This window comes from Hippopotamus amphibius, chromosome 7 (genome assembly GCF_030028045.1).
Source record: "Hippopotamus amphibius kiboko isolate mHipAmp2 chromosome 7, mHipAmp2.hap2, whole genome shotgun sequence".
Lineage (NCBI taxonomy): Eukaryota > Metazoa > Chordata > Mammalia > Artiodactyla > Hippopotamidae > Hippopotamus > Hippopotamus amphibius.
Window position 1 is genome coordinate 100,381 of NC_080192.1, and position 14,271 is coordinate 114,651.

Below are 14,271 nucleotides of genomic sequence, written 5' to 3' on the forward strand. Positions count from 1 at the left end.
CTTGACCCAGCATGGCCAGGCTCTGAGCCCACTGCCCCTCCTACAACCCCAGCAGGTGACAGGTGCCCAACTGCTCTGATGTCCCACCTCGGTAGCTTCTGGCCCTCTCAGTCCCGGGCCTGGCCGTCTCCCCGCTCTCAAGGCTCCTTCTGGGCCTCCTCTGCCCACTCACCTCACGGCTCCTCCTCCTTTCACACTTTGAGGTGTCTCCGCCCTTCCTGTGAGGCAGCACTCCCCACCAGGTGCCATACAGGACCCTCCCCATCAGTGGCTGGCGGCAGCCAGCTCAGAGGGGAGAAGGCCTGAACATGGGCAGGTGTGCGGGCGGCAGAGCAGGGATAGACAGGCGGGGGTTCAAAGCCAGGAGTGCCAGAATTTAAGGACAACTGGACGCTAGGGAGGAAAGTGGACAGAGGACACAGAGGACAACCGGACTCCCAGCTCAGGACTTCATTCACTGAGCTGGTGAGCAGAGAGAGACGCTTCCAGCTCAGGAAGCGTGGCTCAGGTCCAGCAGGTCTCAGAGAGACAGAGTCACGGAGAAGCCAGCCACGTGGGCATGGAGGTCAGCAAAGAGACTGGGTCAGAGACAGAGATCTGCAGGTCATCGGTGCACGTGGCTCGACGCCTCCCCAAGGCTCAGGAGGTGTGTGGGACCTGTCTGAGGGACAGCAGAGTCTGTGCTCCCAACACCTTCTCAAGCAGGCAACGGAGAAAGGGCTTCATTTCTTATAAATTTATTACATAATAATATTATAATAATTATTATCAATAATAATAATAATATAAGAAACATAGATCTCTGTGGGGTGTATCACAACGTCAGGGTCAGGAGGCCTCAGGACTGGAGCGGGGGGCGGGACCCCAAGATGGAGCTCCATACAAAAGGAGGGGGAAGCAGAGCTGACCCTGGAAAGTTAAAAACCCAAATTGAACGGAACCAAAACCCACAGGAGAGTGTGAGACGAGTGTGCATGTGGCAGAGTCTGGTACAGTGACTGCTGCTGTGTGTGTGACCTGGTCTGTCGGTGAAAGGGTTACCAGGTGTGAGTCTGCCCAGGGAATGGGGCCGGTGGGCCGGGGCGGGGCGGCTGGGCACAGACCGGCGTGCCAGGCCCCTGGGCTGTGAAAACATCTGTTTTCTGGGTTTTTTAATTTTTATTAAAAAAAGCTAGAAATATAAACAGAAACTTGTGAGTGACGTGGATGGAGCTTAGTCCAGACTCCAAACCCTAGGTTTAAAAACGTCCCGGGCCCCCCACCCCACAGGTCATTGCTGAGTGTGAGGAGTCACAGTAAGGGGGGCTGGGGTGCCCGCTGGGGTCTCTGCCTCTCCCCAGGGTTTGTGGTGGCCTGACTCTAGGGGTGCCCCTATGATCCCCCCTAGAAGCCCAACAGGGGGCACTGCCTCCAAGGGCCCTTGGGGGCCTCTCCCAAGCAGCGGGGCTTCATCAAGAAGGCCTGCTCAGGCTCGGCGAGGCTCTGGAGGGACAGGCTGGGCAAACAGCAGGTCCCAGGGTGCAAGACGACCTCTGACTTTCTTTGGAAGTGGAGACGGGGTGCTCTCACAGGCGCACACCCATGCACGCACCCTGTGCACGCGTCTGAAGCCCCGACACGAGTCCAGAGGGGCCCCTTGGGACCGCTCTCCGGTCAGGCACAGGCGGGGCTCCGACGCACTCAGTCACACCCGGGTTTTCACACACTCGCACATGTGCGCGCGCACACAGGGGGCGGAGCCGGAGACTTCGGGTCTGAGGCAGGGAGGCTTCTCTGCTGGAGTCGCCCAGCAGGGCAGGAGGGAGGCCAGACCCCTACGGGGCAGGGACCCTGTGAGGGAGACAGCTGGGGGCGGGTGTCAGGGCCCTGCCCCCCCAGCCCCGCCCCAGGGCCGTGGTCTCCCAGGCCACGGGACCTTGCTCGTGCCCAGCAGGACTCGCTGCCTGCCGCCCCTCCACCACGCAGCACCTGAAGGGTCGGTGGGGCACACTCTAGCTCAGCGAGGGGAGGGGGCCCAGCCGGGGCCCCAGGGCGGGCTACCAGGACCCGAGCCGACCCCAGACCAGCTGGAGCGTCCCCCCCGCCCCACGTGGGGTGGCAGTGGCAGTTGAGGGGCCAGAGATGGAAGACTGGGCAGCCGGAGGGGAGGGGAAGGGAAGCTATTAAGGACAGAGATATTTGTTCCTTTTCTCGTTCCAAATATAGAGTGGATTAAAATATGCAAAATAGGGGGGCTCCTTGGCCCCCGACCGAGAACCCCAATGTCTCCCCCCTCCCCCCGAGTCACCAAGGTGTGTCTTGACCTCGCATGCTGGACTAGGTTCCCCCCTCTGGGAAAGTAGCCACCGGGAGCTGAGCGGGAGAGGGTCGGGCCGGAGCACCCCGCCCCCAACCCCCTCCCGCTCCAGCCCCTCCGGCCCGCGCCCTTCCTGACCGTGTGCTGGGTGGGGCTCGACGGCCTGGGAGGGCACTAAGCAATGTACAGGGCAAGTCTCCGAGCAACAGCAAACAGGACGATTCATGCAACATTCCTGGCCCGGGCGCCGTTAGGGTGGGGGTGGGGGGCAGGCCGAGCCCGCGGCCCGGGGGGCGGAGGTGGGGAGCCCTGCCCGCAGGGCGCGGCCGGGGCGTGGGGGGTGGGGGCGAGGGAGGGGGCGTCAGCTGCCGTCCAGCTGCCTGAGCGCGCGCTCGATGTTCATGCGGTGGCCCACGCGCGTCACGCCCAGCTCCACGAAGTCGTCCTTGGTGAGCGCAGGCAGGTGCGCGCCCTCGATCTCGTGGTCCTCGAAGCGGTCGCGGTGCTCGCCCAAGTGGATGCTCTCCAGCCAGTCGCCCACGTCGAACTTGCTCCAGAGCTGCAGGGGCTTTTGCTGGAAGGGCCGGCGCGGGGTGGGGGCCCCGGGGCCGGGGCCGGGCGCTGGCGAGGGCAGCGGCGAGGGCGAGGGCGAGCGGCTGCGCGCGCTCACGCTGCGCACCACGAAGCGCACCTCCTTCGGCTCATGCGGGATGGAGAGGCTGGACGACTTGAGGATGGTGGGGGGCGTGAGGCCGAAGGGCCGCCCCGCGCCCCCCGCGCCCGCCCCCAGCCCCTCCACCCGCTCCAGCGACGCGGGCTTCACTGGGCTCGGGGCGCGCCGCGCCACGGGGTAGCGGCCGCCGGGCCGCACCGGGTAGGAGGCCCCGCCGCCCGGGCCCCCAGGGCTGCGCTGCGCTGAGATGGAGCTCAGCTCACCGAGGCTGCTGAAGAGCCTGCGGAGGGAGAGGGGGTCAAGGCCAGGTGAGGGGCACTAGGCGAGGTGGGGGCGGGCGGAGGGGCACAGGGCCAGCGGCCCGGAGGACGCTGGGGAGGGCAGGAGAGGGCGTGGGCTGGGACTTGGGGGGTAGCCCTAGGGCCAGAGGGAGAAAGAAGGGTAGGGTCCTGTGGTTACTCTGGCCTGGCCCCCAGAGTCGGTGCCCTGCTGGAGGAGAGGGGGCCCTAGACTGAATGGGCCGCGAGGAGGAAAAGCCCTGGTCCGCTCCACTCCACGGGGGCTCCGAGAGCGCCGCCAGAGGAAAGACAGCCTCTGCGGCAAAGAGCTGACCACCCTGTTTCTGACGGCCCGTGACACCAGCTCTGGACACTGCCCCATCCCCCCACACCCCGGAGAGGAAGACTCTGGCGATACCCGTCACCACGGCCCCCACACACCACGGCCCCCTCTGCTATCGCGAGGAGACCCGCAAAGACCTGGGCTGGCTGCAGGGCTAGCTGAGTCGTGAGAAAGGCTGGTGGCAGCACAAGACCGAGCACGTCCATGAGGTCTGAGACAGACAACGGGCGGCATTCACACCCACACAGAGCAGCGGCACGTGCGGGACGGGCGCAAGGCAGCGACACACCCGTGACACGCGGGCTCCCTGCGCGGGACGGCACGCGGCAGCACCCACGTGTTACATGCAGCAGCAGTGGCAGGCGTGGCAGCGGCCTGCTCTCCGCAGTGACACAGCAGCACATACGCACACACACGCGTCTTCACTTCCCAACATCACCTGACAGGACCCCAGGCCTTTAGGCCCCCCCGCCGCCCCCCCCAGCATGGCCGCGTGGGAGGCCTGACGGGGGGCACTCCTCCAGAGAAAAGCCACTCCTGTACCCCACACCACCCCCGCCCCGTCCCCTGCTGTGGCCAAGGGAAGCCTCAGGGGGCCGTCAGTGGCACCAAAGCCCCAGGAAGCCGCGCAGAGCAGAGACCCAGGCGAGCAGGTGCAGCGCGTGGACAGAGAGGCATGGGATGGGCATGCTCACTTACACAGCCGGCGCTCGGGACCACCGCGCAGCTAGACAGAGCAGCCACATGCAGATGGGCGGGAGAGAGCAATGAGAGAGAGTGTTAGCGGCCCAGGCCCTCAAAGCAGGCACACGGCCCACAGTCACGACCACAGGGAGGGCAGCCAGGTGCAGGGACCCCCTGGCCAGACACCCGGGAAGGGAGGAACTCGGATGCGGTGGGCCCAGGTGCGATGGGAGGGAACACACCTGGAGCTGCTGGGGGACGGGAATTGCAGGCTAGACGTGGGCAGATCTGGGTAGGCTCCTGGTCTGCCTGTGGCCTGTTCTCTGGCGTGTGAAGTGCAGACCACAGCGGTGCCCACCCACAGGCTTTACTTGGAACCCTGCGTGGCAGGCGCGCGGCAGACACCTGGCACTTGGGAATGCTTTGTCTCTTGTGCTGCTGGCGTCTGAAGGGCCTCTCTCCGGCTGCCATCCTCCTCCCTCTCCCTGCCCTTGCCTGGACTGGGCTAAGGACCCCCCCCGGGGTTCCCCCACCCACCGCTGTGCCGTCCTAACTGCTGCCTGTCCCACACTGCGCGGGACACCCTGACCATCCTTCCTCCCCTGAAAGCAAGTTTTGTTTTTTCTTCTCTCACCTGTGCACGGTCAGCCTCTCCCTGCAGATCCAGTTCTGTCCCTCCTACTCGACCTGGTTTCCACTGCCTTCCACTGGCTCTCTCTCCTCAGCCTCTGTCCCTGCTGCCTTGCCCAACTGCCCAGACCCAGAGCAGAGCCTCCTGAAGAGGTCAGACCACGCTTCCCCCACCCTGGCAGAGAGGGGCTCCAAGGACACCTGGGGTGATGGGCTCAAGGAACAGGCCTCTGTGGTACCACCTGGGTTTCAGAGCAAAGTGGGGCAGCAATGGAAGGCGGGGGGGGATGCAAGCAGGTGGTGGGTGCCCAAGTGGTAGCGCTTGCTCGGGGAAGGGCAAGGGAGCAGTGCTGGGGAGAGCCCGAGGGAACAGTGCCTGTGGGATTGGGCCCAGGACAGCACTCCCCTCCCCTCATCCCGGGGCCCTCATGCATTCCACCCTGGCCTGGGGACCTGCATCTGAGGATGGAGTCCTGTGTGGCCCACCCCAAGAGTCTCCTGGAGCAGGGTCTGAAGCCCTGGCGGAGGGTGAGCTGGGGGCCTAGGATGAGGGCAGACTACCTCAGAAGCACCAGGGAGACACTGCCAAGGGGAGATACTGGGTGTGGGGGGGTGGGCACCTGCCAGAGGCTAGGGCGGATGCCAGGAGGTGTCGTGAGTGAGGGACTGATCCACCACAGTGCAGGGGAGAGGGCTGGTTACACGCATAAGGCTGCCCTCCCAAGGCCCCAGGGAGTAGCAGGGAGAGGCCAGGGATGCCCATGGCCCAGGTGTCTGCTCCTCCTCCCTTTCCTCTTGGGGAACAGGGAACTGCCCACATTGTCCAAGGCCAGGAACCAGGAGTGTCCATGGTCCAGGTCCACGTGTTTCCACACCACCTCTGTGTAGGCATCACTGCCGTCACCTCTCAGCTGTCCGCAGCCTCCCCAGCCAGGGGAGGCCCGGCCATGTCACAACCCCTGCCAGCCTCCCGAAGGGGTTCTGGCCACCCACTCTGCATATGGGACCTCGCTAGGCACCGGCACCCCGGGGTGCCTCCTGGTCTTTCTCCAGATGGCTCAGCCAGGCTCCACAGTCCCCAACAACTTTGCCACCAATGCTGCCCTGTGTGGCGTCCTCATGACTCCGCGACCAGTGAGGGCTGGTCTCACCGTGTGCCCCCCACCGCCACCCCCGCCCAGCCCTGTGGTTACCAAGGCTGAAGAGGAATCCCCTTGCTGACCTATCCCCCGGCTTCCCTCTTAGGCGCCCTTTCCTCCACCCCCTCCTCCCTAGGTGGGTTCCCCTCTCAGTGTGCACTTTCTCCCAGGCCACGTCATCCACTCTAACCCTTTGCTGTGACCGACGTGCCCACAAATGCCACATGTAAGGCCAAGCCAGTCTCTCCTGAGCTCCAGACCTCTCATGAGGTCTCCAAACATGCTCTCCCTCCCCCGAGTCCTGCCCACACCACAGGCCTGGGAGCCACCATCAGCTGCTCCACCTCTTCACCCCCACGGCTGGTATGTCACCAACTTGCAGCACTACCCCAGGCCCTCCTCCGCAGCCCCAGCCACCTCTGCATCCAGACCTTTCATGGTCTCGCTCAGGACCTTTCCCCTCCATTCCTAACTGTTACCCTTGACTCTTGGTGCCTAGCTCCAAGCCAGGAACACAATATGCACTGGAAAAAAAAAAGTTATAAAACAAAAACAATGTGACATCTCACTCTCGGGCTTGACTGCCTGTCAACCCATTGGTGCCAACAGGCAAGAAAAAGCCCACTCCGGACCTGGCCTCTGCCTGGAGCCTTCTGCCACTACACTCACACAGGGCACGTCGAGGCCGGCAGCCTTTTGAAATTTAACAGCCTCGTGAAGGGAAATAACCTTCAATAGGAGAACAAACTATAACGGACTTGTGAAAGTCACACTGCATTCTCTCTGGTCTCGGTGTCTCACTCCAGCCCTAACTTCTCACTGCCCACACCAGCTCACAGCTCCAACCTTGATGCCCCCAGAGGCCCCTACATCCCCTCCTCTGTGACCCCTTCCCATTCCCCCAGCAGAGGTCACGGCTCCTAAAGCCCTGATCACGTCTCCTGCGAACACACCTCACAGGTCCCCAACCTGCGAGGACCTCTGCAGGCACAAAGCACATCCTGGCTCCTGTGCCCCGTGCTGGCCAGCATAAAACAGGTCCAGTTTCAAAAGAACAAGCCCTGCTGGCCTTGAGGCACCTGTAAGGCTTTATCCAGATCCCTATCATGCTAGCAGGACAGGGCTCACAGGAGGTCCCCAGGGCAGGGCTTCTCCACCATCACAGAAACGTGCGTCTCCTGTGGGATGCTAAGCAGTGATCTGCTGAAGAAGCTGTCGGAGACCACAGTACACGGCACGTGGAGAGTCCTGAGAAGTAGTACAGGAAAGAAACCTCATCAACTTTGTGTTTCCAAAGCTATTTCACCATAAATTTTGTTCTGTAAAATCTGATGTGAGGGCCAGACAGGTGTAAACCTAAGAGCCACGGCAAAACGGAGTATTGCTGTGGGGCTCAGAGACACGTGGCCCTCAGACCACACGTGGAATTCCATGGGGCCTGGATCCGACCATGGGGTCTGGAAGACAAAGGGAGTTCAGAGAAGATGTGGGGCTCTGAGCGGACAGATGTTCTGCCTATCAGGCCGAACCCAAAGCTAGAAGCACAGAGAGTTGGATGGTCTGGGATCAAAGTTCCAAAAGCCAAAGGCCATGGGCCTTCCGGATGGCCCCAGTGCATTTCCAAAAGTTCCCAAGCTTCAAGTCCATGACATAAGAGGAAAGCTCCCCTTCCCCTTCTGAGATCTTTCTAGCTCTCAGGCCACGGAGTGTCTTGTGGCTAAAGAACACCAGAGCCTAGACTGAGCCGTCCGTGTGGAAGGTGGGCAGAGTGGGCATTTGCTTTCTTGTGGTGTCTGTCGGGTGAGGAGGGGGCAGGCCTGGGAGGGAACACGTGGAGGGCCAGCGGACAAGGCTCAGGGGTATAACCCGCGGGTGGCCGTGGCAACGGCCCTTGGGCTTCAGCTAGGATCAGTCCTGGGAAGGAAACAGACCCACCTAGACACGAGAACTTTCTACACTTCGGACACGTCTCTAAAAGACAGTGTCACTAGCAGTTTTATCACTACGTGGGAAACGAGTGCCAGACCCCAGCCACAGCTGGCTGCAAAACAAGAGCTGCCCAGCAGCCTCAGTAGGCAACACGGCCACTGCCGGCCACATGGGGGGCTGACTAGATGTGGCCACAGCATCTCCTGCTCAGCCCCCCACGCAGCCAGAAGTAAAGGACCTCAGGCAGACAGGCAGTGCGGGCCACTCCAGAGGGCCATGGTTTCGCCCAGGTCTGAGAGCCAGAAGGGCAGCATAAGAGGAAGGGAGGAAGGACGTGTGAACAGGAGCAGAAGGGAACGCAGAGGGAAGTGGGGAAGGAAAGGCAGGGCGGACGGGTGGTTTAATGTCGCTGGGCCTCCCAGGCGACACAGGCTGGGCTCCATGGCAGGTGATTTCAGAACCCACGTGCTATTTGTCACACACCTGACTGAGAAACAAAGGTTTGGTCTACAGAACGAACACATGTGCGTTTCTGTGTGAGGGGAACTACTGCACCTGAACACAGAAGGGGTTAACGACAGAGGCTCCAGATTAGAGTGGGCAGAGAGTGGGGCTTGAGGGCAGATGCCACCGTGTACTGGCTGGAATGGGTCTCCTTAGATAGAACCTCAATGTTACTGTCTGGAAAATGGAGATTATATTATCATCAAGCTAACAGAATGGCCGTGAAGATGAAGACGAAACTTGGCCTTTCCCAACGCAGAGCGCTCTTCTTTTCCCACGAGGACTGCAAGCGTCCGCCTAGCGGCCCGGCTGAGCGCCTGGTCACCCTCACCACTTCACAGGGGACGGACGGAAGCTCACTGAAGTGAAGTGGTTTGCCCGAGACTACAAACTCAGATGCAACCTGCTGAGGGCTGGAATCCAGGGCCATCTGACCCCAGGCTGATAATCAGGGCACAAAGCGGGTTGCTACAGCTGGTGGATGCCACAGCACAGAGGCGTCACTCGTCTGAGGCTCTCCAGCATCTGGTACCTCTGGGAACAGCACCTGATTTTCCTTTGGATACCTGCCCCCCTCATGCTCAGCACCTGTCCAGTAGCTGGGCTGACCCCATGCCTTGGCTCCTAGGACAGCATATGACGCAGGCCTGGCCAGCAGCAGCCCTATGCCTCCCGACCCCAGTGACCGTTTCAGGGGAAGCAGGGGATCTGCACGAAGCCAGTCGGAGGCTGGGGTTTTGCAGGGACTCCTGCGGGAAAGAGGCCCACTGCCTGGGGGGGCAGTAGAGCAGACAGAATGTACAGGTTGGAACTGCTGGCCTTGCCCCTCCCCCACACCACATCGGAGAAAGGAAACACACACGAGCCCTGCACAGCCCGGAGCCACTGGAGGAGGGAGTCTCACCATGACGGAGGGGAAATACCGAAGACGACCGTGGGGGACGTGGCAGGAGGTCCAGCTGACAGACCACCTCCTTTTGCCCTGCAACGGCCCTGCCATCCCACGGGAGCTCGCAGAGCTAAGGCAAGACCTGGGCTCCCGTGAGCTCGGCCACCAGCAAACCTCAACCAAGGTTTGCTGTCTGCCCTCCTGTGGCATTTGCCCCAAGCCGCCTCCCTAGACCTCAAATCACAAAAGACAGCACTTGCGTTTAGCTCTGTACATTAGTGTGTTCAGCAGGTGCTTTACTGGGGCCTGCGCCACACCGGGCCCTGTGCCACCCACCCACTGCCGATGGCTTTCATTTCCGTCAGGACCAAGGGGCACAGGGAAATGGAGGGGCTGGTGGGGGAGAAACAGCAGAGAGTGCAGAGGGGGGCCGGTCCCGGCTGCATCAGAGAACGCCCCCCTCAGCGGCCTGCTCCTCAGGGGCCAGGACCCGGGCCGCGCACTCCAACTGCACACCCCTGGCCGTACCCCAGCACCCACTCTACGGGCACTTCAAACGCTGGCTGCTGGGAAGAGGGCTCTCACACTCAACTGGGAGTTGGAAGAGGGGAAAAGGGGGCAGGGCCCCAGCACAAGCCTGGGCGGACAGGAGCTGGAGCGCAGCTCGGCGAAACCACTCCGCAGAGGCCTCACCCGGTTCCCAAGCCCCCCCTTCTCTTCTGGGCCCTTCACTGGAAGAAAGCTAACGAGACCAGCCCTTGTGAGTAAGACCTGGATCCCTCACTGTTTTGTGAACTCTGCCTTCCAAGGCTGGCAGGAAAGCCTCACGAGACTGGTCTTCAGGGTGGCGAGGAGTCAGGAAGGGGCACCCCACGTGCTACCCACAAAGCCAGAAGTGGGCAAGGGCCTATGGGGCACAGAAGGCAAAGACAGACAAAGGCTGGCCAGGGGAGGACCGGCTCTGCCTCAGACCAGCACTTGCGGGCAGGACCCAGCTCCCCCACCAGCATCCACGGAGCCCACAGCCCCGAGGACGTCCCCTCTGGGGGCAGAGGCTTGGGAACGAGGTCCGCAGGGAAAGATCCACGGGACGAGCCCACAGGCTCCGGCAGCCCCTCCCCCCAGGCCAGTGCCTCCCCCCCACTTCCAGGGCACCATGCGGCCTCTTTTAAGTCCCCACCTTGTGTAGGAAGTGGGAGGGGAAGACAGAGGAATGGGTAAGAGAGAGCAGATGGAGGTGCAGAGAAACAGTATGATTTCCATCTAAAAATGGCTTCTTCATGCTCTTTGAAAATCACGCACAGTAATCTGTGTTTGAGGGACTCTGAGGCAGTGCTGAGAGACAAATGTTTCTGGGGCAGAAAACAGGAAATTGGTGGTGGGTCCCAAGAGGAAAAGGATCCAGTGTACCCTAAGTCTCAAAAGGAAGCGCGGCAGCTACAAAAGGAAGCGAGGAAAGATGGCACCAGCCACATGGGACAGCCATGTGGCCACAGGGAGGATGGGGGGGCGGGGCGGGGCACAGGGCCACGGAGAAGCCCAAGAGCTGGGGGTGGGGGGTGGCTGCAACTTGGGACTGGACCACAGGACGACCCTTAATGGTAGAGGCAACTACGGTCAGGAGGAAGAGTCCACAGGGACCCCCGCGGCAGGCAGCGCCCAGGAGGGCTGTGCAGGCACTCATGCCCAGCCCGGGTCTCTGGCGGGTGCCCAGCTCCCACTGCCAGCACCGATAGCGATGGAGAGAACATCATCCCTGATATTTCAGATCCCTGACAGAGCCTTTGGTCTCAGACAGACAAAGCAAGGCCAGGTAAAGGACAAAGAGGGGGACGGGAGGGGCGCAGGGAGGGGTGCCACAGACAGGTGAGGGGTGGGACAGAATGGGCTGTGGAGGGGAACAGAGGGTACCGTGGAAGGACACGAGGAAGCACGGGACGAGCATGGACAGGGGACAGGACCCTCCCCACACTGCCCTGCTCACCGAGCTGCCGCGATGGGCGACTTCTTGGCAGGGTCCAGCAGGCCGCCCAGGCCGCCAACTGGCTCCTCCCCCAGGGAGCGGGTGTCTTTGTTCAGCTGCTGCAGGCGGGAGCTGAGCTCACTGATCACAGTTGGTTTGTCGTCTTCGGGCCCGGGGAGCCCCCGGCTCTCCATGGGGTCCCCCCACAGCTTGGACCTTCTCTGGAAGAGGTAGCGAGGGCGAGCAGGCCCAGCGGCAGAGGCCAAGCCGGCGGGGGCGGCATGATGCCGCTGGGCCATGAGCTCGCTGTCCGAGGACTGCTTCAGCAGCGGGTCCCTGAAGGTCACCGGCCCCTTCCCCAGTGGGGACTTGAGCTTGGGCTTGGGAGGCACTGGTGGCTTCTCGAGTAGAAAAGTATGTCCGTCGGCGAAGGAGGTGTGGGTGTCGGTGAGCTCCCCACTCTCCGAGCTCAGGGTGGACATGCTGGACACCGTGGAGATGGTGCTCGTGGTCTCCAGGTGGGGGTCGCTGGAGCTGCGCGTGTCGGCCTCCTCCACCCCCGAATCTGCCGCAGACTCAGGGGCAGGGGGCGGCTCGCTGCTCGGCTTCCCCGTGGCCGGGCCTGGCACCGTGGTGGGCGAGGGGCCTGGGCCGGGGAGTGGGGTGGCCAGCAGGACCCCGTTGGCAAACTCTTCAGGAGGCGGCACGAGTCCGATGCGGGCCAGCTCCTCTCTGGTCTCCTCGTCGCTGGAGGACAGCTGGGCCGGCGGCAGGTTCACGGCGAATACCAGCTCTGGCTCCTCTTCTGAGCTGCCCTGGCCTGGCCCAGGCTCCGTCGGGGTACCGCCCGGGGGCTGGGCCCGGGGGCTAGGCAGGGGCTCTGCCACCACGGCCGACTGCGCGGGGGCCGGGGCCAGCTCTGGGGTGCTGGGGCTCTCCTCTTCGGCCCCCAGCCCGCTGGGCTCCTGCCCGTTGCTGGTGGCGTGCACGACGATGAGGCCAGCTGGCCGCTGCAGGGACGTGTCCAGGACACTGAGGATCATGGACTTCTTGTCCTCCGCTGACTTCCGCTCCTCCCGGGGAGCTTTCTCGGGTTCCCTGCGAGCAGGCACTGGAACCCAGGCTGGGCTCCTCGGGGAGAAGGCTGGGGAGGCCAGGGGCCCTCGCTCTGAGTCACGGGCCTGCACATCCACGAACAAGGGCCCAGGGCGGTCGGTGTCAGGGCTGTGCACAGGCGTGGGGGACCGGGAGGGCGCCTGGGAGGCCAGAGCCCGCTCCCGGGCAGCCAGGGCAAGGGCCAGGGGTGAGCTGGGGTCCAGGGGTTTGCCAGTGAGCGGGTGGATGAAGGTGGAGCCCGAAGGCCCAAGGCTCGGGCCGCTGACCAATGGCTTCAGAGCAGAGACGGGAGAAGGCAGCAGCAGGTCGCGGCCGGGGGCGCCGCCGGCCCCCAGAAGGCGCTCGTCGATGGAGCGGGAGGGCTGCAGCGAGGGCAGGTCCCCGCTAGGAGGGCTGCCCTCGATGGCTCCCACAGACAGGAACACGGTGGAGCGCCGCCGCTCCTCCAGCCGCCGGTCTTTGCCCGGGGCGGGGCCGCCGAACGCGAGCCCGGGGCCGTCTCCGGGGCCGTAGTCGAGGCCGCTCGGCCGAGGCCCGCGGTGCGTCGGGGAGGGCTCGCGGGCGAAGCTGCCGCCGCCCGGGCCGGGGCTACCCACGGCCAGGGCCGCGCGCTCCTGCGCGTCCTCCACCTGCAGCTGCTTCACCAGCGGGCTTTTGCGGCGCTGAGGTTTGGACGGCGCGAAGAGGCTGGCGCTGAAGGCGCCGAGGTTGGCGTAGGGGCTGTCGGGGCCCGGCGGCCGCGGCCGCCGCTTCGGGCGCTCCGGCGGGGTGGCCGCCGGCGGGGGCCGGGGGGCGTCGCCTGCCTCGGGCGCCGAGTCCTGAAGGATGATCATGGAGCGCGCGCGCTTCTGCCGCTCCGGGTAGGGCAGCGGACCCAGCGCCGCGCCGGCATCGTACAGGCTCGGGGCGCCCGCGCCCAGGCGCGCCTCCAGGCCGGGTTTGAAGCTGGAGCGCACGGTGTCGTAGGCGCGGCCCGGCGGAGGCGGCGGCGAGAAGGCGGGGGGCGGCCCGGAGTCGAAGTAGTAGGGAGCGGGCGGGGGCGGCGGCGCGGTCTGGGGCGGGGGCGGGATGCCGCGGCCCTCGCGCACCGAATCCTGCATCGACGTGCTCCTCGGGAAGCGCCCCTCCAGCAGGGACGCCAGCTTCTCATCCTCCCCTGCGGACAGAGGGGCCCGGGTGAGCCTGGCCGCGGCGCCGGGGCCCGGGGCCTTCGAGGAAGCGCCTCCCGGCCCGCGCGCCCGCCATCCCCCTCCGCAGGGGCCCCCGCTCCCAGCCCCAGGGCAGCCGAGGTCCCGGATGCAAAGGCGCGGCTTCGAAATCCCTGGGAGGTGTTGCCCCGCCCGCCAGAGGAGGGAGTCAGGGTGGGCGTGGGCGCTGGGACCCGAGAGGAGGGAGAGACGCACGGAGAGCCCAGAGCAGGGGATCTAAGCAAGGTCCCTAGCCTGGGGTGGTTCCGGGAAGGCCGATCTCTGCATCCCAAGCCCGGTGCTGGGTTGGAAGGGCTCTTGAGGAGACTGGGGAGAGGTATCCGTCCAGATACAGGGGAGAGGAGGGCCCACCCGCGGAGGCTCTGACAGAAGACCCAAACTCTGACTACTCAGGTTGGGAACACGGAGAGGGCCCAAAGACAACAGGGCAGGAGGGTAGGGGCAGCCTCCACCCCCAGTCGTGGGGACAGAACTGCAGAGAAGGGCTAGGGGTGGCTGGCGCAGGCCTTCTTGCAAGATTGAGCAAGGCCTCATCTCAGAGCCACCAGCAGTGGAACAAGCAGGTGTCACTGGGAGGCCCTGGTGGCAACCAGAGACGGAAGGGAGATGGTCAGAAATG

General features: G+C 63.9%; 1 protein-coding gene across 1 annotated transcript in view; it reads right to left on the bottom strand.

The window, feature by feature from the left end:
• Nucleotides 1-708: 708 nt before the first annotated feature.
• Nucleotides 709-14,271, bottom strand: part of SHANK3 (SH3 and multiple ankyrin repeat domains 3) — a 49,613-nt gene continuing 36,050 nt past the window's right edge. Inside the window, exons 20-21 of the mRNA XM_057742003.1 lie at nt 11,350-13,600; nt 709-3,249 (exon numbers count right to left, since the gene is read on the bottom strand). Coding sequence (XP_057597986.1) covers nt 2,658-3,249; nt 11,350-13,600 — 2,843 coding nt within the window. The 3' untranslated portion in view covers nt 709-2,657. The remainder of the gene's footprint in view (nt 3,250-11,349; nt 13,601-14,271) is intronic.